The 21682-nt window shown below is 39.7% G+C and overlaps 1 protein-coding gene across 3 annotated transcripts in view; it reads right to left on the reverse strand.

The window, feature by feature from the left end:
- Positions 1–14786, reverse strand: part of Tpp2 (tripeptidyl peptidase 2) — a 65652-nt gene extending 50866 nt beyond the window's left edge. The window contains exons 1-3 of one of the 3 annotated variants that reach the window (XM_040753690.1): positions 14523–14784; positions 5604–5732; positions 1802–1897 (exon numbers count right to left, since the gene is read on the reverse strand). In XM_040753690.1, coding sequence (XP_040609624.1) covers positions 1802–1897; positions 5604–5732; positions 14523–14687 — 390 coding nt within the window. In that variant the 5' untranslated portion in view covers positions 14688–14784. Of the gene's footprint in view, positions 1–1801; positions 1898–5603; positions 5733–14522 lie in introns of all 3 variants that reach the window. The other 2 variants (XM_040753691.1, XM_040753692.1) reach the window with 2 other exon arrangements.
- Positions 14787–21682: the final 6896 nt, after the last annotated feature.

Consider the following 21682-nt stretch of genomic DNA (forward strand, 5'->3'; position numbering starts at 1 on the left):
GCCAGTAGCTTAGATACTACAAAATGCTCAAACAAAGGCTTATAAAACCATTCTGGGGCTGCAGAGATGGCTCAGAGTTGTTAAGAGCACTGACTGCTCTTCCAGAGGTCCTGAGTTCAATTCTCAGTAACCACATGGTGGTTACAGTCATCTGTAATGATATCTGGTGCCCTCTTCTGGCATGCAGACAGAACACTGTACACATAATAAATCTTAAAAAAAAACCCAACATTCTAGTAAAGGTAACAAAGTAGTAGATCAATTAATGAAGTTGGCTAGGCGAACAAGTTTATCAAGTCACACAAAATATTTTTATATTGTTTATTCCTCAACTTATACCCACCCTTCTTTAAAATACAGTTTATCATATCAGGAACCCTGTCATAGAGAGTAGGAAATACTCACTCCTGGACATAGTTGGAAGATGCAGATAGGTACGTACCGAGTGATGACTAAAGAAAGACTGTAGCTTCACTGGGAAGGGGAGAAATCCTCAATCATTCCTGTCCAGGATTCCCCATCCTCATTCACTGGACAGGTTCCATGCTTCTGAAATTGGTCTTAACCTTTATGTCCATTTTTCAATCACATAGTATCTCCTAACAAATGTCTTCTAGATAAAAGAATCCTTTCAGTAAACTAATAAACTGGACTATCTAAGAAGAGTCCACAATATGACCTATAGTCACATGTCAATTTACTTCCTTACAAAAGCTGACTGAATATAATACACCAATTACAAATGCCACAACATCTGTGTGCTGATGTTCAATCAAAGCTGTGTGCATTAAAATAAGTTCTGGCTCATGAATCTCGAGGGAAGAAGAATATACTGTGATTAGATGACAGCACCCACACATGCATCAGGATTACTGTCAAGACCTATACCTTGATTTACAGCTCAAGTACTGAACTCACATCAGCAGCTACTGTCACAGCAGTGTTCAGAAGTGGCAATGCACACAATACAGTAACCCATAGGAGTCCCTTTATTAGAGCAGATATTAAACACTTCAAACATTTGTATCATCACAGAAAGTTCCACTCGATAGCAACTCTTTAAAGCAAATTCCTAACCACACTTAGCTCTTCTAACTACAGACATGTTTTACCTTAAATATTTATGTATGTATGTGTGTGAATTTATGTGAATTATGTACATGCTGGTGCCCAAAGAAGCCAGAAGAAGGCATCAGATTCCCTGGAACTAGATTTACAGGTAGTTAAGAGTCATCTGATGTGGGTGCTGAGACCTGAACCTGGGTTCCATGCAAAGGCAATAAGTCTGCTAAGCTGCTAAATTATCTCTGCAGCCTAACTTGTGTTTCTTATATACATACTTCAAAAGCCTTAGATCTGATTAAGGTATATGATGACAATCTGAGAGCAAGAAGACTAGACAAGATACATGAGCCAAATTTTCTTAGTCAACACAAAAAGAAAACAAAAACAAAAACAAAAAGAGGTCTGTCTATAACATTAAGAAAGTTCCTGAAATAGTCTAAAGCTCAATTTATGTCATCTACCCAAAATAACCCAAAAGTCTGAGCTTTAGTTTAGTTTTGCTTTAATCTTCCTTAAAATTTCTAGTCCATGGACCCACTTTAAGTAAAACACATAAATTTGAACAGTCTTTCACAGTCCAAGTCCCTAGAAGATTTAAGACCTCATGAGAATTTAGAAAAGCAAAAACAAACAAACAAACAAAAATGAAACAAAACAAAAAGTCCTTTTTTCTTCAAGGAGGAATTCAATCTAAGTATATACATATGCAAGCAAGTAATACTGGGTTTCTCATTACCTGTATCCTTTCCTTGAGAGCCTTTGGATAGAAGTCATAGCCATTTTTAATGCCAATATGATATTTTCCCGAAGGATTTGTCCAGCTTCCAGGAATCTGTAGGTAAAACAAATTGTCCATCCATTTTCCAATGCTAACAATACACCACTGTGAGGTCAAACTATTTCACATCTACTCTACTGGCTCACATTGGGTAGAGGCTTATATTTATGAGAAATACTTTTCATATTCTAAGCGGTCACTTAATGTCACTCTGGCTTTATAGTTTATAAAATGCTTTGAAAATGTTTTACTTCCTTAAACCACTATGATTATTTAAGAGTTCTTAAACACTGCTGACAGTTTATCTTTCCTTTATCACACTTGAGCCAATGAAGGACCAGGGAGGAGAAGCAATTTTCAGAACTTACTCCACACTCAGATTTCCTACATCTCATTCTTCTACAACAGCATCATACAGATAATGTATGCTAGTTTCATTTAAGATCTGAACGCTATCTCAAATTATCTCATCATCTTTAAAATACCTTTTAATCTAGAAAGATACAATGAAATTACTTATACAAATGGGAAGGTTAAAAAATTGGAATCTTGTTCCATCATGGAATTCAGTTCAAAAGATACAAGAATTTAAACCAGATAAATGTGACTGTGACTCTAAGCTACACTACTAATGGAGAGAGGTACATTTATTTGTCTTGTGTGCAAGAAAAAAAAATCCCGTAATCCTATCCTTATGACTATTTTTTGGGGTGGTGAGGGGGACATGTATGGGATCTCTCTATTCTTCTTTGAAGCAAAAACTAACACAGTTAAAGAGAAGATGATTCAGGAAAAGCAAGCAAGCAATCCAAGGAGAAGGGAGAATGAGCTATCTCAAAAATGAGGTGGCAGCACTGGAGTTCTAACACACATGCATTAGAAAAGCTTTTATAATATTTATGTGGGTGACATATTCATGAGGTAAATGAGTATGTCATTTACCCTCTTCTCCTCCAAAATCATGGAAGGAGAATTCAAAACCACAAAGTGAAAAAAATGAACCCAGGTCTTTGGAGGATGTAGGCCCTTCATTAGTGCATGGATGGGTAAATATCCTGGCACCTTAGCCTCTGACATACTGAGAGCAACCAACCTATCAGCAGCCACAGGCCATTTAACCACAGAGGGGTATTATGAACAGGCAAATGCCAATATACAGAAGCAGTTTCCCTTTGAGAATGGCTCAAGGTTCATGACTCTGCTGGCTGACATATTCTACTTCTCCAGGATTAAGATTGACTGTTATTTTAAAGCTTGACTTGTCAGAAAAGCTGAGTTTTCCAATAGATAGGCTGCTCTCCCACTCATGTCTATCTTCTCCCCACAGTGAAGCTAGGGAGCATAGCTACTTTATGACTCTTATGCATAATAAAATGCAATGAGCATCAACCAACTTAAAACATCAAAATCTATTCTGATTCATCCTATTCTGAAAAAAAAGTTGTTAGGTATGGACTAAACACAAGGCTGAACTGCCAACAACTCACATCTGGCGGGCTTATGCCTTTAATCCCAGCACTCTGGGGCTGAGACAGGTGGATCTAGGTGAGTTTGAGGCTAGAATGGTCTATATAATGAGCTACAGGGAAGCCAGGGTTACACAGACACCCTATCTCAAAAACAAAACAAAACAACAAAAACACCCAAAGATTCCTCACTTGTCTCATTTATACAGTGTCTTTCCCCCACCTCATTCCGCATTCCATAGCAATTATTTCCCACATAGAAAACTTCTGGGTGAAAATTTCATAAAATTGGATATATGAAAATCATTATTAAAGGCCTGTGTTTTAACTAATAATTTGAGAGTCAACTGGCTATCATCCATTGCAAGATTCTTCATATTCTTGTAATGTCTTCATGTAACAAAAACAACTGACAAAATTTTGCAACAAAATTCCACTACCAGGCAACACAAATGCCCACTGTACAAGTATCTTTGTAAACTTTGCCCAGTCATGCTATATAAACTTAGGTAATTGTGGAATGTCATTTTATGAAATTAAGTAATTTGCACTTTGAAGCCATATGTGATATCTTTGAGAAGCAAAGCTTTACATTTATTCCATTTTAAGAAATATTTAAAATGGTTCAAAATACATATAGTAATTACAATGATGCTTTGAGTGTGATGTATGTCTGTGTGGATGTATGCACATGTTGCACATATGCAGCACATAGAGGCCAAAGGTTGATGTAGAATTCCTCTACTACTTCCCATCTTGTTTTCTGAGCCAGGGTCTCTTACTAATCTGAAGCTAAGATAGCTTGCCACTGAGATCCAGGGATCCTCTGATTCCACTTGCAAGTGCTGAAGTTATAGGCAAATGCTACCACATCTCAGTGTTAGAGATTTGAATTCAGGTCTTCATGTTCACACAGCAGATACTTCATGTACTGAGCTATCTCTCCAGGTACCATTGAGATCACCTTTGTCTCTTTTTTTAAAGATAGGATATTGTCATGTATGTAAACCCACTTTGCCTGGGACTCAAAATCTCTATGTCTGTAGTACATAATCTCATTAACTGGGAATTACAGTTCATTTCTGAAACATTAAAGAGAGGTGACTAACAAATAGGACATTTTTCTTAATGAACCAAGTATCTTCCTGAGTTATTTCAGTCTTGCCAACTTCATACTCACACTATTTGCTCTGGCTATACTACATCTAATCACACTCTTCTGTATGCCTGTATTAACTTTTTAAAAGATTTTTCAATTGAAACGAAATTTTTTTAAAGGTTTAACTTAAATGTGGTAAAGTGAAAACAGCACGGTGTTCCATTATGTTACCAAAAATAGAACTACTAGAAAACCACAGAACAAATAGAACTAAGGAATAAGACTTAAAGGTGAGCCCAACCTTTAAGTGCTAACAGGACACTATCAAACACAAAGTTCACTACCCAGCAATTCTGTCTCCCCTACTCCCCAATAGTTCTTGGCTCAAATGTCTCTTGTGAACCTCAGGTTGGACATAATTTGCTAACACACTTTGAAGGTTGCAAAATAAAAAGAAAGACATTAAGAATTACTGGGGGACCAACAGAATGTTAGTAGGTGATATGGGCATACTAGGTTTCCTTATGGGAAAAATAAGACGCCTACTTCAAACTAAGCATGAATAAAATTCCAGTCAAATTCTCTATAACAAACAAGAAAACAACCATAGGAATATGGGTATGTCCATAGAACAGCCACTTCTCAATGCTTCCTAGCAAAGTCTTTAAATGAAACCACAACCATATTTAACAATTTACATCTTTATAAGTGAGAAATTCACAACTATAAGCTGTTGGGAAACTCCACCCAGCCCCATTTTTCCCATTTCAGAACCAGCACCTGAGAAAGTCCACCAAGGGGGCAGCTCCCCCTAGATGCTCAAATACCTACAGGGTATTTAAGATGAGATCTCTAGACCTGCCATATGGTCTCTGCTTCATCATGAGAGCACCCAAGAGATGCTTAGCTCAGATTAAAACCTTGTCTTGTTAATTTGGTTTGACTGGGCTTATTGCATCTGTGGAGGATAACCAATAACTGGGGATCCAATATTTATCTTAAGCATCCATCAACATCACAACCTGTGTTCCTAGAAGACAGTAATGGAACACCTTCTCCTTATTTTAAACCAAGGACTTTTGGGATAATTCACTTTACAAATAACAGGTAAATACTACTCTACTGTCAAAAAGGAAGGGGGGGAGAACCCAACAAACCAAAAGAACCCATTCAATAAGAAGAGAAATATTTCAACCTTAAGCACTCTTCCAGAAAGACCAATAATTTCACCATCTTTTGGTTCTACTTCTGTAGCAGTATTCACATCGCCACTTCCTGTGGTATCAATGATATCAATGATTTTTGGTTTTCCATCAGTTGTAACCTAAAAATTAAGGCAAATAAAATGAGTTAGTTTTTGCCTTTAAAGAAAATAATGTAAATCCATGTGTGTATACATACATACATACATACATACATACATACATAGTTGCCTATGAAATTTTCATTTTATTAAAAATAAAATTAAGTCAAAATTCTAACAAATAAACACCAATGAAAAAAATTAGTCATGAAACAATATACAACCCTTCAAGTGGTTTCATAACTTTCTTTAATATTTACAACTTTCTGGGTGTTAGATATAGCAGTTGTCAGTACACAAAAATCCCCTGTGTTATAAACAGCAGAGTGAGGAAGTAGACAATAAATAAACATGCACAATACCAAGAAATTAAGCAGAAGGGAGGAAATAAATACAGATTTTTCCATTTTAATTTGGTTGGGTAAGGAAGGCCTTGCTGAGAAAGAAACATTTGAGCAAATATCTGAAGAAAGTGAGCTTTGGGCTGGGTAGAAAACAGTAGTATTTTATTAGTGACTATCATACCAGTACTTCAAATTAGTAAATTCCAAGTTCAAAGATAACTTTTTTCTCCAAATGTTATCTTTTTAGATATCATCATACACTAATTGCTCAATCCAGAAACAGAAGTCTTTCTCAAATTATCTAATTTACACCCAGGAAGTACTTCCTCTAATGGAATTAAAATCCATTTTTTTCTACTTTTCATCACCATTGTGCCAAGTTGCCAAACCACTAGGATCTCTTCCTTTCATAATGTACGTATCAGCTTTTTAAGCTAGTTGAGACTCACTCTATTTATTTACTGAAACAATCTTTTCCCAATTTACATACCAATTCCAATTCTCATTCCCTCCCCTCCCCCTGCCCCCCCTTCCACCTCCATCCACTCCTCAGAGAGGATAAGGCTTCTTATGGTGAGTCAACATAGTATGTGGCACGTCACTCTGAGGCAGTACCAAGGCCCTACCCCCTCTATCTAGGCTGTATCCCTCCAAAGAGAACGGGCTCCAAACAGCCAGTTCAAGAACTAGGGATAAATCCTGGTCCCACTGCCACTGGCCCCACAGGCTGCCCAAGCCACATAACTGTCACCCACAGAGGGCCTAGTTTAGTCCTATGCAGGTTCAGTCATGATTCAGTGAGCTCCCACTAGCTCAAATCAGCTGTTTCTGTGTTCTCCCACCACGGTCTTGATCCCTTTTTCATAATATATCACTCCTCCTCTCTCCGACTGGACTCTGGGTACTCAGCTGTGGATCTCTACATTGCTGGATGAAGGTTTTAAGATGATATACTCAGACCCCAAGAGACAAACACAGAATGTACTCACTCATAAAGCAAAGGATAAAACTCACTTTTTATGAGGGTCCTCTAACTTAATGCTGTGTGATCTCACCAAAAATCTGGCAACAATAAAAGGTTACTGAATATGCAACAAACAAAACTTAATTCAAAACTAAATGTGTAATGAATCCAAAGAGTTTGTGGCAGCACTTATGCCAGCTACATTGTATAAACACTGTGGCCTTGGTTTTGAACATTCAACATGCATATTTGCACTGTGCATGCCATCATTCTACAAAATTCATTGAACACTTGTTTGAAACACCCCAGGCTGACTTGATCGTTTTGTATTCTATGGACTACAGTAATTTTACTGCATGGAATTTCTACTCTTACAGTAACCTAATAGGTTAATTCCAGAAATCAAAACTTTTTTTTTTTTTTTTTTGGTTTTTCGAGACAGGGTTTCTCTGTATTGTTTTGGAGGCTGTCGGTCCAGCCCGGCCTCGAACTCACAGTGATCCGCCTGCCTCTGCCTCCCAAGTGCTGGGATTAAAGGTGTGCGCCACCACCGCCCGGCTCATAAATCAAAACTTTTAATATTCCCCCCACCACTCCTAAGCATGTAAATATCACATTAGTTTATCATTATATTGGATTGTGTTAAACAAGTTTATTTATCTCATTGAGTATGCATTTGACTTTATTTAATAAACACTATATGTAACCAAAATTTTTTTAAATAATTAAAGATTTTATTTTTTCCTATGTATTTGCATATTATCTGTGTGTGTGTGTGTGTGTGTGTGTGTGTGTGTGTGTGTGTGTGTGTGTGTGTGTGTATGTACGTACCACCTGTGCCTGGTGCGCTCAGAGGCCAAAGAGGATGATAGGTCCTCAGGATCCTCAGAACTGGAGTTGAAGGTTGTTGTCAGCTGCCATGTGGGTGGGAAATGAACTCAAGTCCTCTGCAGGAGCAGTTTAACCACTGACTCATCTTTCCAGCTCCTAAAATAAACTTCTTTATGATTTGTCAGTAAATGCTTGATTTGCATACTTATTTGCCTATATCCCTGGGGTTGTATAAAATTTCATGGGCAAAGAGAGGTCAGTTACAGTGAAATTCTTGAAGAAGCCCTACATAAATCATGTTCTTAAAGGTGCTCCTTTCACAGCTGGCTCCAATGAATGTACTATTAAGACAAATTGTGTTTTATTATTTTTCTCCTTCCACAGATTCATACTGCATTCAAAACACAAAAAGCTCTGTGGCACTACTTTCTGTAGGATGCTCACCATTTCTGCCTCGGCTGTTTTCATACAATCCTCTTTAGAATTCTGTATTGCTTCAGTTGTACAACAGCATTTGATCATACATTTGTTTTCTAGTAAAGTTATTATCATTCCCTAAATGATCTCTTTCATGTGTTCACCACTCTCAACTTCATACTGCACACCTTTCACTTTACAGGACATAATCCAACTTTCAACAACACAGGAGGTGACTCTCATCAGTTTCTCTTGTACAAGCTCCATAGGACCAAGTGGTTTCTCCATTCAACTTGCAAATATACACCCAACAACAAACACAACTTGTTGGGTATTAACATTTTCTTTTTATTACTGAACAACCAAACTCAGTATCAGCTCCAATTTTGGAAAGATATGCTTCTTTAGTAGCCATAAATGTTCATGTGAGCCACAATATTACTGCTATAGGAAACTGTGGTAGTATATTTTTATGGAAGAGTAATTGACAAGGCTCTTCAGGGCTAGTTTTGCAAAAGCGAGTCTTTGTGTTCAATATATACCTAAGGAACACACGTACACTTATAGAACCTCAATATTGATTTCCATAGTGGGTGTTCTAATATATATTTCAACCAGGAATTTCTAAGGATCTTATTGCAGTCCTCAACCTCATCCTCACCAGCATCTATTGCTTTCTTAATGATAGAAATTCTGAGTTGTTTAAGCTGGAATCTCAATACAGCATTGACTTATGTTACCCTGATGGCTAAGGATGCCAAACTGTTTTCATATATTTACTGAAAAGTTGTAGATTTTTAAAATTAAAATGTATTTATTTTGTGAGTACAGGTATCTGTGTGAGTACAAGCATGCCACAGAGTGTGAGAAGAAATAGGGGACAACTTGTAGGAGTTGGTTCTCTCTTTCCACCATGTGAGGTAATGGCAATTCAACCTAAGTTGCAAGGATTGGCAGTAGGCACCTTTACCCATGAGCCACCACACAAACCCTGTCTCCTTCTTCCGAGAGTGGTCTAATTCATTTTCCCATTTATTCTTTACTGTCTTTTGAAATATACAGGTATAAAAATGTCACAAGAAAACCTATCATTCTATACAATGAACATATACACTAGTTAAAATTGTATTTGTGTCACACATATATACATACATATTACATACACACACACATACACATATATAATTATACATACATTCAAACAAACATACACACACCAACAGGAAGGCATGGAAACACAAAGTCTAAAAAAAAGAAAAAAGAAAGAATGAAGAAAATAACAAATGTCAAGAATGTTTTCTTCCACCTTGAAAATTCATAAATCTTTAGGACAAGGGTTAATGACTATTACTACTGAATCTATTTGACCATCATGAATCTTTTCCCTAACACAAAGTATTTCCTCTATAGCATATGCAAAGTTTTATATTATATATATACTCCAGGAAGAAGTGATCTTAGAGGAAACAAGGCACACTTTTTCTTGACAGGACTCAGAAGGTACAGCTGGTGGATCTAGCATCAAACTTTGTCATGTTGCCTTGAAAAACATAAAGCGTGGTGGTGTGAAGTTCCAGCGAGCCTGTCATGTTCAGCTATTTTTTTTGAATAGCAATTTGTTAGTTTTTTTTTTTAGATATTTATGCTAGAAGAATGCTGACAACCAGAAGGCTCAATAAGACAATTTAGAAAAAAGTAACAATGAAAACATATCAAACTAGTAAAGTAAATCCTCATTATCAGTATGTGAGCAGAAAAACCAACTGGGATTTACTGTATTATTTCTCTAACTTTTACTAGCACGAAGTGCTGAAGGTCTCTGTCTGTCTGTCTATCTTTCTGTCTGTCTGTCTGTCTCTCTCTCTCTCACACACACACACACACACACGGGGGGGGTTCAAGCATACATACAAAATATGCATGTAGAAAATTTAAATTTCTTGTTCACGGTATTAGAGATTTTCAAAGAGACAACAGAACTTAGGGTTGGAAAAAATATAAAGGCAAAGCCATATGAGAATCGTGCAGTAGCAGTTTGGGATAAGAAGGAAATAAATGCTAATAGTGGAAGCATGCTGTCCATCTGAGAGGAAGAGAGGTGCATGGGTGAGGAAATGGAATTATGGGAAAAGGCACAGTAATAAGTTTAGGGGGAGACAGCTAAATTATATACCCAGAAATATGCTAGCTAAATAAAGAGAAAATGCCTACAGTTTCCCCTAAATGTCAGAAATACAAGTTACTTATTTCTCCATTGTATCTATTATGGAGCAGGAACTGGTATGGGTAGAAACCATTCATTAAGCATTTGTACAAGAGGGGTAGTTTGCTAACCATCAAAAACAATGGTTCACTAAACAAAGAAAAATGTATTTACTAGAAATTCCAAGGGAAATATTGAAAATGTACATTTAAGTATGTGATTACTACTCAGTAATTTCTATTCCACAAGCATGATCAATTTCAAGGATCCCTGCTTTTAGAAAGCTTATCATCAGATAAGATAACAGATAAGTAGAGATAATAATGCAAGACAGTGAGAGATTAAGAAAGTGACATGAAATACCAGAACACAAAGCTGAGCTTGTGGAAACTAAATTCAAGGAAAAGACAGTTACTAAGACTAACAATTATCAGTTATATTTGATTACTTATTAATATTTTAGTGAATTATCATATTACTTTTATGAGCTATGTGATAGAGGCACACATCTTTAATCCCAGCACTCCAGAGGCAGAGGCAGAGGCAGGCAGATCTCTGTGAGTTTGAGACCAGCCGGTTTACTGAGTGAGTTCCAGGACAGCCAGGGCTATTACTGAGAGAAACTTTGCCTCAAAACAAACAAACAAAATACCCCAACCAAACAAAAAAACTTTTATGGAATTAGTTGTATCCATTTACTCCAAACTGTTTTCATCTCAGGGGATAATACCCTACCTAGTATGCATACTTGTCTTTTTTTTTTTTTTTCTTTTTTTGGTTTTTTCGAGACAGGGTTTCTCTGTGGCTTTGGAGGCTGTCCTGGAACTCACTTGGTAGTCCAGGCTGGTCTTGAACTCACAGAGATCCGCCTGCCTCTGCCTCCCGAGTGCTGGGATTAAAGGCGTGCGCCACCAACGCCCGGCCATACTTGTCTTTTTCAACAAAATGCTTATTATCACTAGTAGATTTCATATCAAATAAATTTGATACATGCTTTCCAAGAATTTTTTTTTTTTTTTTGGTTTTTCGAGACAGGGTTTCTCTGTATTGTTTTGGAGGCTGTCGGTCCAGCCTGGCCTCGAACTCACAGAGATCCGCCTGCCTCTGCCTCCCGAGTGCTGGGATTAAAAGCGTGCGCCACCACTGCTTTCCAAGAATTTTAACCAGGAACAATGTAAGGGGAAGTAACAAAATGAAAAAACTCGAAGCGCTATTAGGGACATTGATAACTTGAGAGAACAAAGGGAGGAAAACTGAAATCACTGTCAGCACAGACTGACAACCTCATTCATCTCTGAAGCCACAGACTTAACAGTAGAGCTAAATTCCTGGCAAAAGGCTGAATTAAATCAGAAATGCCTTCAAAGGGTGAAGCAGGAGTCTGCAGGTAACTACAGGAAGCTTTAGGGAAGATAAGGCACCACATGCAAAGGCATGTATTAGGACCTGCAGCAGCTAGGTACCTAGAGAAGATGGAAATCCAGTGCTCAAGAGAGAAGCATGGAGTGAGGGGTGGTGCTCAGGCTACACCCAAGGGTTACAGTTGCAAGGTGAAAGGCCTGTATTAGAACTCAAAACTTTGTAGTTTTATTCAAAAGCAAACTGACTTTGTTTTGAGCAAATATGTGATACTAGGTTTGCTTTTGAGGGACAGTAAGTCTGGAAAAGTGAAGCATGGATCAACGGTGAGTTCAGTGGAATTGATAATTGCTTTTGTATATATGGTCTAGACCAAGGGTTATCTTGTCATGAAACCCATCCATGATCTCAGTCAGTCTGTCTGATATCCTACCTCTATATCTTTGAGACACTCACGGTTTGTAGGACTTCATTACTTAATGGAAGAGATGGCACCTACCAGGTGCTTGAATGCTTGTTAAGGGAATATTTAATCATCTATTACTCTCCTCAATCTGTCTGCACACAGGAGTATGCCATCACACCTGGCACTGCCTCTACTTGGAATACAACCAGAAGCTGTGACAAAAAAAGGACTTGGCCTAAGGAAGGTATTGAAGGAGACGACAAATGGCTCTGTCCCTCAAAGTTCTTAGTTTTGTCTCTAGTACTTAGATATCAGTTGGCATCCCAAATGGCCAGGTCAGCCTCCTCTTCTATTCTTTGCTTTTTATTTCTATTTCTGTCTTATCTTATACCCGGAGCTACAAGATAAATTCCTCAGGTAAGGAAAATAGTAAAGTCATTCATGTGCTAGATTCCTGATCATGTTTATAATCTGAGCATTAATTCTTGATGGTCTTATGTTTTCATTTGGTCTCAATATTTGATTGACTGAATATTCATATAATATGTAAATATTAAACATATTTTTCCTTCAGACAATTCATAACTATAGACCTACCATAAATGCCTCCTATTAGACATTTATTGCTTATTTAGGACTTTAAAAATAGTATTTAAAGCCGGGCGTTGGTGGCGCACGCCTTTAATCCCAGCACTCGGGAGGCAGAGGCAGGCGGATCTCTGTGAGTTCGAGACCAGCCTGGTCTACAAAGCGAGTTCCAGGACAGCCTCCAAAGCCACAGAGAAACCCTGTCTCGAAAAACCAAAAAAAAAAAAAAAATAGTATTTAAAACTTTTCTTCAGCACTTTAAAGTCACATATATTTATTGATCTTCTCAATTATTAAGAAATTTTACAGGGTAAAAACTGTTACTTTATAGAAGCAAAATACGTTTGATAAGCAGATCTGGAACTTCTACAAATGCCCACTGAGCAGTACTACTCCAAAACTGTCTGACCTCTAACAAAACAACCAATGCGCAACACTCTAGCTGTTATCCCACACATCCTATAAAAAGTAAACACACACTGCTGTGTTATGGGCCGCATTTCCACAGTTATAAACCCTCATGTGGCATTGTTGTTACCATGCTTTAAGCCTTAGCAATTACTATTAATAAGATAACAATTGTAGTCACCAGGAGGGAACTCCTTACTTGAACTTGTAATCAGAGGCTCCCCCAGACAGAACACCATATATGTGCTCCAGAGAAGAAAAGAAGCAACAAACCCTCAGAATCAGGACTCCCAAGGAGATCCATAGAGTGGTCACAGGCTTCCTTCCTATCCCTTGACTAATTCCTAATGTCAAGTCAATTATCTTACTATCAGTCATTTATCCCAACTATCAGGCAGCACAATGAAAGGACTAAAGACAGGAGGAAACCCAAGGACTAGGAATAAAGAAATGATTAAGCATCCTCTTTTGTGGGGACAGGTTTAATAAATTATCTATGTAATCTAATGCATCTCTCTGGTAGATACACTGACAGAGGACCAAAGAGGAGTCAATAAGTTAGTTGGGGAAGATCTTCAACACTGGCAGGTAAGCATTTATAAGTGGGTTTTAGTAAAAGGCTAGTTCAGTTTAAAAACTGAATGCACTTTACCCAGAGGCTTTTTTAAAATCACTTTTCAGTAAGGTCCCAGCCCTAAAGACTTCTAACTTGCATAAAGGAAAATGAAGTCATTTGGTGAAACCCTAGCTAAAGCGTTTTTTTTTTTTTTGAGGCATTTAAAAAGCGTATTTTCACAAGGCCTGAGAAGTTCACACCTGACAGGTTAGTTGTGCTTTATGTGAAAGGATGAACCCGGGAGATTGAAAAGACCCTAAACAAATACACAGCAGATAACTTAAAAATACAAAAATATCAAAAGAAACCATTCCGGAAGCGCACCAGGCTGTCGTCTGGGAACCCCGTTTTGCTGGTCTTGCCAAAACCAATGACTACACCACGTCCCTAACAAGTGGCTGCTGCCCCATCGGTGTCACCTCCCCCTCCCCGCGCCCAGGGCTAAAAACTGTAAAATCCTCGCCGGGAGAGATCCGGCGAAGACCCTGAGATGTGGGGCCCGGATGACCAGCAGGGCTTCCCCGCGGCCCCGATCCGGGGCAGCCACGCCGATCGCGCCGTTTTTGTGTGGACCAGAGCGGGAGCGGGGTCCTGCGGTCGCCGGGAGCTGTCCGGGCCGTCCCCGGTTTGGTCTCAGCTCGGGCCTCCCGGCCGCGGCCCTCAGCGCCGCCTCACCTGCATGCCCGGAGCCCCGGGATCGACCCCGGTGTCCAGGACGGCGACGAGGACCCCGCGCCCGTCATACTCCGGGTAGCGGCACAGGAAGGAGGCGGCCCCGGTCTCTTTTTTCGGCAGAAGACCGTGGAAAGGGAAGGGCTCCTCAGTCGCGGCGGTGGCCATGGACCCGAGCTGGAGGACGAAGGAGGAAGAGGCAAACGGCCAGGAAGCTCGAGGACCGGCGGCGCGAGGACACCGGGCCGCCGCGGGCCTGAGGCGGGGAGGGGGCGGTGCCAGGTCGGCAGTGTCCAATCGCATGTAGGCACAGATGCCCAGCCAATAAAATGACGCAACGTAAGCAAACGGCGCCTCTACAAGGCGCTAGATTGGGGAGTTGCTCGGGCTGCAGAGCAGGGGTGGAGTCTGCGCTGGACTCTGAGCGGGAGCCAGGTTCTTAAAGGGTCTGTGCTGGGTGCGAACACACCCGGACTTTCTTCCAGCTGTCACTGTCTGTGAGAAGCCTTGAGAGGCACAGGCCGCCCGCCTGAGCCGCGGGATCCCCGCCACGCGAATGTTGGCTCAGTCGTGAGGACCACAGCCCTGTAAAGTCAGGCTCAGAGGCCTGAGATTAGCGCAGGAGGCTCTGTGTCCCCTGCTTTCTGGGGGTGAGGTGGATGGACAGGGTGGGGAGAGGCAGCCATTTAGTCAACAGGAAGAGGGTTGTGGGCTCTTCTGTCCCCACTGTTCCTGAAACAAAGCATGGGACCGAAATGGGGCCCCCTGTCTTCATGGCCTACTCTTGGCATCTGGGATTCTTGAAAATATCAGCCTACTTTCCTCCATGGAAGATCCTTTTTTCTCCTTCAGACGTAACAGTTATCGAACCATACATAGTTTGCATTTTTTCTCCTTACAATGTCCAGTAACGGTGACCAACTTCTGCGTTCTGTGCTTGCTGATTGAGCTGACTTTCCCTATACCTCACAGGGTAATCTTAATTGCCTCATTGACAATCTTATGAGGCCCACTTTTACGTGCATTAGACAAAACCTATAGGACTATACAAGAAGTAAACTTAAAATAGCTATGAAAACCAAATTTCTGTTGATAGCTTCACATGTAAATAATTATGCATGTGCTTTGTGTTGATTAAATAACAAGAGCCAGCGTTAAGTCTAACAAAGTATTCAAAAGTCTACTGTGATTTCTAAATCGGGAAGCAAGTGTGAATGACATTTGAATATATCCGAACTACACAAATTAGTTTACATGATAACAAAGCAGCAGTGTCTAGTTGTTGCCTACACTCATTATTAAAAAGAAACAATTTCAGAGGTGAAAATAATTTTTCCTATGTAACATGGTCCCTTTGCATTTCCGTGGACTAAAGTTTAAGAGGCAGGTGCATGGAATACCTTATAGGCCATTTTTCAAACCACAGCACTCCCGGTGACTCCTGGAACTTGGCTCTCGTGTCTGCCGTGATTCTTGCTGATTCCCTTTGATTTTCATTCTGTAAGGTTAGAAGAGTTTGCCCTTGGTGCTGAGGGAAAGGCAGCAAAGTCCATGTTAACTTTCGCCCCAACCATGATTCATTACCTTTAGGACAGAATTGGAAAGCACTCAAGAACTTGAACAGTAAAGGAAAGAGGATAACAAACTCTCCAGGGACTTTTAGTAGTGAACATGCAGTGGAGGAATAAATTGACTTGCAGCTTCCATGAGCCTTGGCCCCACCATTTCATTTCACATAGAGGAAGTGACTCTGAAGGCCATGGGCTGCAAAACAAGTCACTACTGAAACTAAGTTCCTTCTGTCATGGGCTGCCTGCAGTACTTTCTACCCTACTGTGTTGTGCCCACCAACCAGGGTATGAATGCCTACTCCGTGAGTGCTTAGAAAATTACTGTTTATATGAAAAATAAGCAGCAGGTTTCTTAAAACTCAATTTCAAGTTTTTTGCTTGAGTATCCCTTTCTACAGTTTTAAAGTGACATCTGATGCCTTATCAGAGACTAGGAGATTTAAAGGACATTATTTCTGGTGTACTTATGTACTGGCATTCTTCATATCACTCATTTCTATGTAGCCAGCTGAATGTCTAACATCCTTTATTTACAGAACACTCTAACACCAAAAGTCAACCACTCTGTGTCACTCATTTTGCTATTATATCTCGATTCTATACAGAATTTAATCATGATGTGATTTATATTTTGCAGATGTGACTTCTATTATAAATGCATCACAATAAAATATGTCTTATAACTACATAAGATCATAATATTTAAATTGTAATTTTAAAGGATTTCTTGGGATCAGAATTTTTCTTTTAGATTGTTATCTTATAATTGCAAAATTGATAAAAAACAATAGGAATAAATCCCAAGATTAAAAATGAGGAAAAAGGAAGTGGATAGGGGAGGGAAGAGGGAAGAAAGGCGGCATTTGCAAAGATGTGTGGCATGAATAAGTCCTATTTCCATTAGTAACAGGCTGCTGGATAATATTTAATAAGGATAAGATTGTCATGTGCACGTATGTCTCTTGTAAAACCAGAGCAATCAGCTGCTACCTTTTAGGAAGCAAAACCAGGATACAGGAGTATCATATAACTGCCCCAAAGGTGACATGAACAAGATGTGAGAACAGAGCTACTCAATTTTTTTTCTGTTGTTGTTGATGTTGTTTTGTTTTGTTTTTTAACTACCCATGAGAAACATCATCTTTTGCTATAATCTTTGCCTAAATTAAGGGTAAGATGGATCTGGTGAAATGGTGAAGATTAAATACAAAACGCAGCAGAGCACTGCATGCCGCTGTGCTTTCCTGACCATCTGCAGCATGTGCTCCACATAGGGCATCCTGGGCTATGTTTGAAAGACTGACATTTAAGTAATGTGGTCCCTGGTTGTGACACCTGCAATTCTCATCCTAGAAGGCAGAAGCAAAAAGATTTTGAGCTGGAGGCCACTCTGGGCTATACAACAATACTATATCACAACCTACTTACTAGTTATTGATAGCAGCCTTAACAGTATGTGATATATAGAATTCAGTATTATGTATAAATTAGGTGTGTATGAGTGTCTTGGGATTGGGACTATGACACTGGTAAACTAGTATGTATATAGGAGGTGAAATTTTCTTTTTTGCTAGAGAATTCGCTGAAGAGAAACCTCATAAGTTTGCAGAACTGCATGGCAGGAATGAATATGATGCATGACTTTTCTTGTGGTCTCATGAAACAATGAACTCTGATGGGGACATTCATGACAGACTAAAGAGGGGATGCTATTTGACTCAAGCTTGATGACCCATGAGCTTGAGGTTACTACAGAGACATGGATAAGGTGTCATTTTGGTGTGAATGGTCACCAAAAGCTCACACTTGCACAAGCAAATGACTCATGAACGTTACATCTGGGGAGTTCTCCACACAACTTGCAGGCAGCAATTTCCCAACACCGATAAAGCAGTTCTCCTTTGCCCCAGCCATTCTTCATTGTTTTACATAAACTTGGAGAGAGGTCTTGTGAGTCTGGGCAAGTTTCTTGTGGATTTTATGAGGCTGAGAATACCACCCCCTTAAGAGGAAAATTTTAATCTGGAGGGGAAAGCTACACAAAAACCAGAAAAATTAAGACTGTAGTCTGGAGATACAGCTCAGTGGTATAGCACTGACCTGGTATGCATGAGGTGCTGAGTTAAATCCCCAGCACTGGAAAACTAACTTTTAGAAGCTATAAACATATTAACAAATGGCCATCAATGTCTATTAGTGCTGCTTCTTACATCATACTTAGTGTGTGCCTGTCAGGTGACATTCTCTGTAGCTTTGCTAGTTTTGGGGTAAGTACTTTTGAATTCAAATTTTAGTCCTAGACTGGTAAAATTGTGCATTTTCCTCATCAGAATGTTTGTTGAGAATGCTCTGACATCTGCTTGATCTGAAGGTCTCATCAAGTTATAAAGTCTCAATTCTAACCTCCTTCCGAGCCCTTCTGTCAGAAGGCACAGAGTCTTCCTTCTCAATTGTTCTCTCTCTGTCTGGAGAATGACAGAGAATACTCAGGTGGACAAGAACAATTTCAACATACAGGACATTAGCAGACAGCCAGCAGCTCCAAGATTCCAGTGTGGCAGCTGGAACAAGTGGGTCTGAGGACATTTTGTTGCAGCTTATCCAGTCTTCCAGACAGCTTTTCATGGGGCTTTAACTTCTCCACTGTTTCCCATCAGACTTTAGAAAAGAAGCAACATGTAGTAAACTCTCAGTTGCTAAGAATGTGGCTGGGACCTGCAATAGCATGATTGAAGGCCCAGGTAGCCATTACTGGGTACAAGGCTTTGGAACTATGAGAAGCTGGAACGGTCCATTTCAGTACCAGTAGGCTGGAGAGCTGCTTCTGCAATAACATTCTCCACAATGGTATGGATTTATTTGGGGGCAGAGGAACAATTTTTTAATAGATTGGCTGGGGACTTGAGCCTGGATCTCCAGCACTGGGCATGGGGACACATTTCTGTAATACTAGTGCCAGCAAGGCAGACGGGTGGATTCCTGGAGTTTGTTGGAAAGCCAAATAGTGAGCACCAGATTCAGTGAGAGTCTCTGTCTCAAAGAATAAGGCAGAAAGCAATAAAAGAGAACACTCAACAAAACACCTAATATTTACTTCTGTCCTTCAAAATACACACACACGCTGTGCATCAGTTTCACAGAGGTATACTTAATTGCCATTTCATCTGAAGAAAAATTTTAAATGCCTTTCAGGACAGAGAAGTGAAGATAAATTCTTAGTATAAAGCTAGCATTATTTTTGAAAAGCCAATGTTGTGAGGATGGAAAAATATTTTGTGTGTGTTGCACAAATGGATGCCTTTGAAAGCTCTGCTATCACTTGGGGTGTGAGAGGTCTTTGGTAGGTGAAAAAATTGCATGTCCCATTCAGTGGAACCACAGCTGTTCTTTCTCTTTCTCTTCTCTTTCTCCAGTCCTTTTTCCTGAGCCCAAAGATTCATCCCTTTCCTCTGAAGAATAGAGGAAAAAGTGAGCATGATGGTAAATCTATTGACTACCAAACAATGTAAGTTGGTTTATAGGCTTAACAACATCAGACAGTACACAGCAGACTAGCTTATTTGCATACCATCAATATTGTGTCCTGGGAAAGCCAGAGGAAACTTAAGTAGTAGGCTACTTTCTGTATGCAGCACAAAACTGGCAAGCGTTCCATGATGGGCAGTGGTCAATTTTTTGCCCCCCTCCATCTCTGGGTAAATATTGATGGCCCTTCAGGCTACAACTGCCTTGAATCCCTAATCAGTCAGGATAATGAAGACTGTCATAGAAACATGTATGTTCAAGTTTCTGTGATGTAAAAAGTATTTCTGATGGGTACTACATCTCCATTCCGGGTTGATTGGAGGCTCTGACTCTAGATACTCTGTCTTAGTGCCAGGCTGAAAAAGCAGGATTGTCCATATTGTGGCTGAGAGCCATGTCAGAGGAATTAAGAACATAGGGAGCATGCATTGGCTTCTAAAACTTTCATCACTTCTGCTTATATCTGCTGAGCATAGTAAGTATAACAACCATGCCCAAGTTTAAGAGGGCTAAAAGGTGTCTTTTCATCGTGTGCTCAAGGGAACCCTCTTAATTTGTTTGGGCTATTTGAAACTGCCATGGTTTAAGTGGTTTATAAACACAGGGAGTGGCACTGTTTTCAAGGATTAAGAGGTATGACCTTGCTGGAAGAAGTGTGTCATGGGGTGAAAGGGGTGAATTTTGAGGTTTCAAAGCCCATGCCAAGCCCAGACTCCTCTCTTCCTGCTGTCTGCTAATCCAGATGTAGAACTCTAAGTTGCTTCTCCAGTACCATGTCTACCTGTGTGCCGCCATGATTTCTGCCATGACAATACTGGACTAAACTTATGAAACTCTAAGCAAGCCTCAGTAAAATGTTTTCTTCTATAAAACTTGGCTGTGGTCAAGTTGTCTTTTCATAGCAATAGAACGCTGACTAAGATACTAGTAGAACGTGATAGCAGGATTGGTTGGTGGAACAAAACTACTCACCTCAAGGCCAACAAATGGGAGAGAAGGAGGATAGGGGTGGGAGTCCTTCCATGAGCCCTATCTCCTAAAGGTTCTACTCCTTCTTAGCTTTACACTGGGTACCAGTCCTTTGCCACAAGAACGTTTGGGGACACATAGGATCTAAGGCACAACATTGGATTTGTTGGGATTTACTCAAATTCTTGGTATATTTTAACCAGTAAAAACATATGCCTACTGAATTTTTTGGCAGATAATTACCATGATGATGACAACACCTGCTTTATTTGGGACAGTGAGGGTATTGTTCATGGTATAGTTCTTGCTGTCCCTGGGTTACCTGCTGAAAGTACTTCAGAACCTTGGACTTCTGAGGGGTCAGACCTGGACCTGCATAAGCAGGATTGCTGTCTTTTGTAGTCCTGTGAATATTTTCACATACCAGTATCATTGACCCACTCCTTTTAGTCCCAGAAAAACATGTTTGGCTTGTGACTCCACTTAAAAATGCATCCCAGTGATGATCCAAGCATACTAGATTGAGCAAGAGTGGCAAGAAGTAGGTTGCAAAACCTTTAGACAGGAGTTGAAGGGCTTTGTCTTCTGAGTCTAGTTCTGCCACTTATTAGCTACTGACCTATTAATAAGATCCCTGTTTCCTCAACTATAAGTTGGGTGTTTGTAACAGTGAAAAGAAGAATTTTCACAATGACATTACAAAACTGTTATTACTATGCCTTGCCTGGTATATGGTATAGACAATAAACAAACCAACCATTTAGCATTCTGTTACTCCAAGTTTAAGACTTTGCTAATAGGCAAGGTGATTTTTAAGGGACCACTACATTTGCCAGAAATTATTTTAAAAATAAGTTTAAGCATATAGTAAAGCCTCTTTGCATGCTTTTTTGAGTTAAATCAGTTTATTTATTAATTTATTAATGACAAATGTTCAGTTTCTGGAATTTAATTTGTTGATTTCACAAAAGTTCTCTGATTTCACAGAACTGTTCCTTTTACCTTTAATAAAAGAATGTCTGTGGCTGAAGTGATGGCTCAGTGGTTGAGAAGAGTGTCAGTTCTTCCAGAGGACCTACATTTGAGGCTCAGAAACCA

This window comes from Mesocricetus auratus, unplaced genomic scaffold (assembly GCF_017639785.1).
Source record: "Mesocricetus auratus isolate SY011 unplaced genomic scaffold, BCM_Maur_2.0 Super-Scaffold_100010, whole genome shotgun sequence".
Taxonomy (NCBI): Eukaryota; Metazoa; Chordata; class Mammalia; order Rodentia; family Cricetidae; genus Mesocricetus; species Mesocricetus auratus.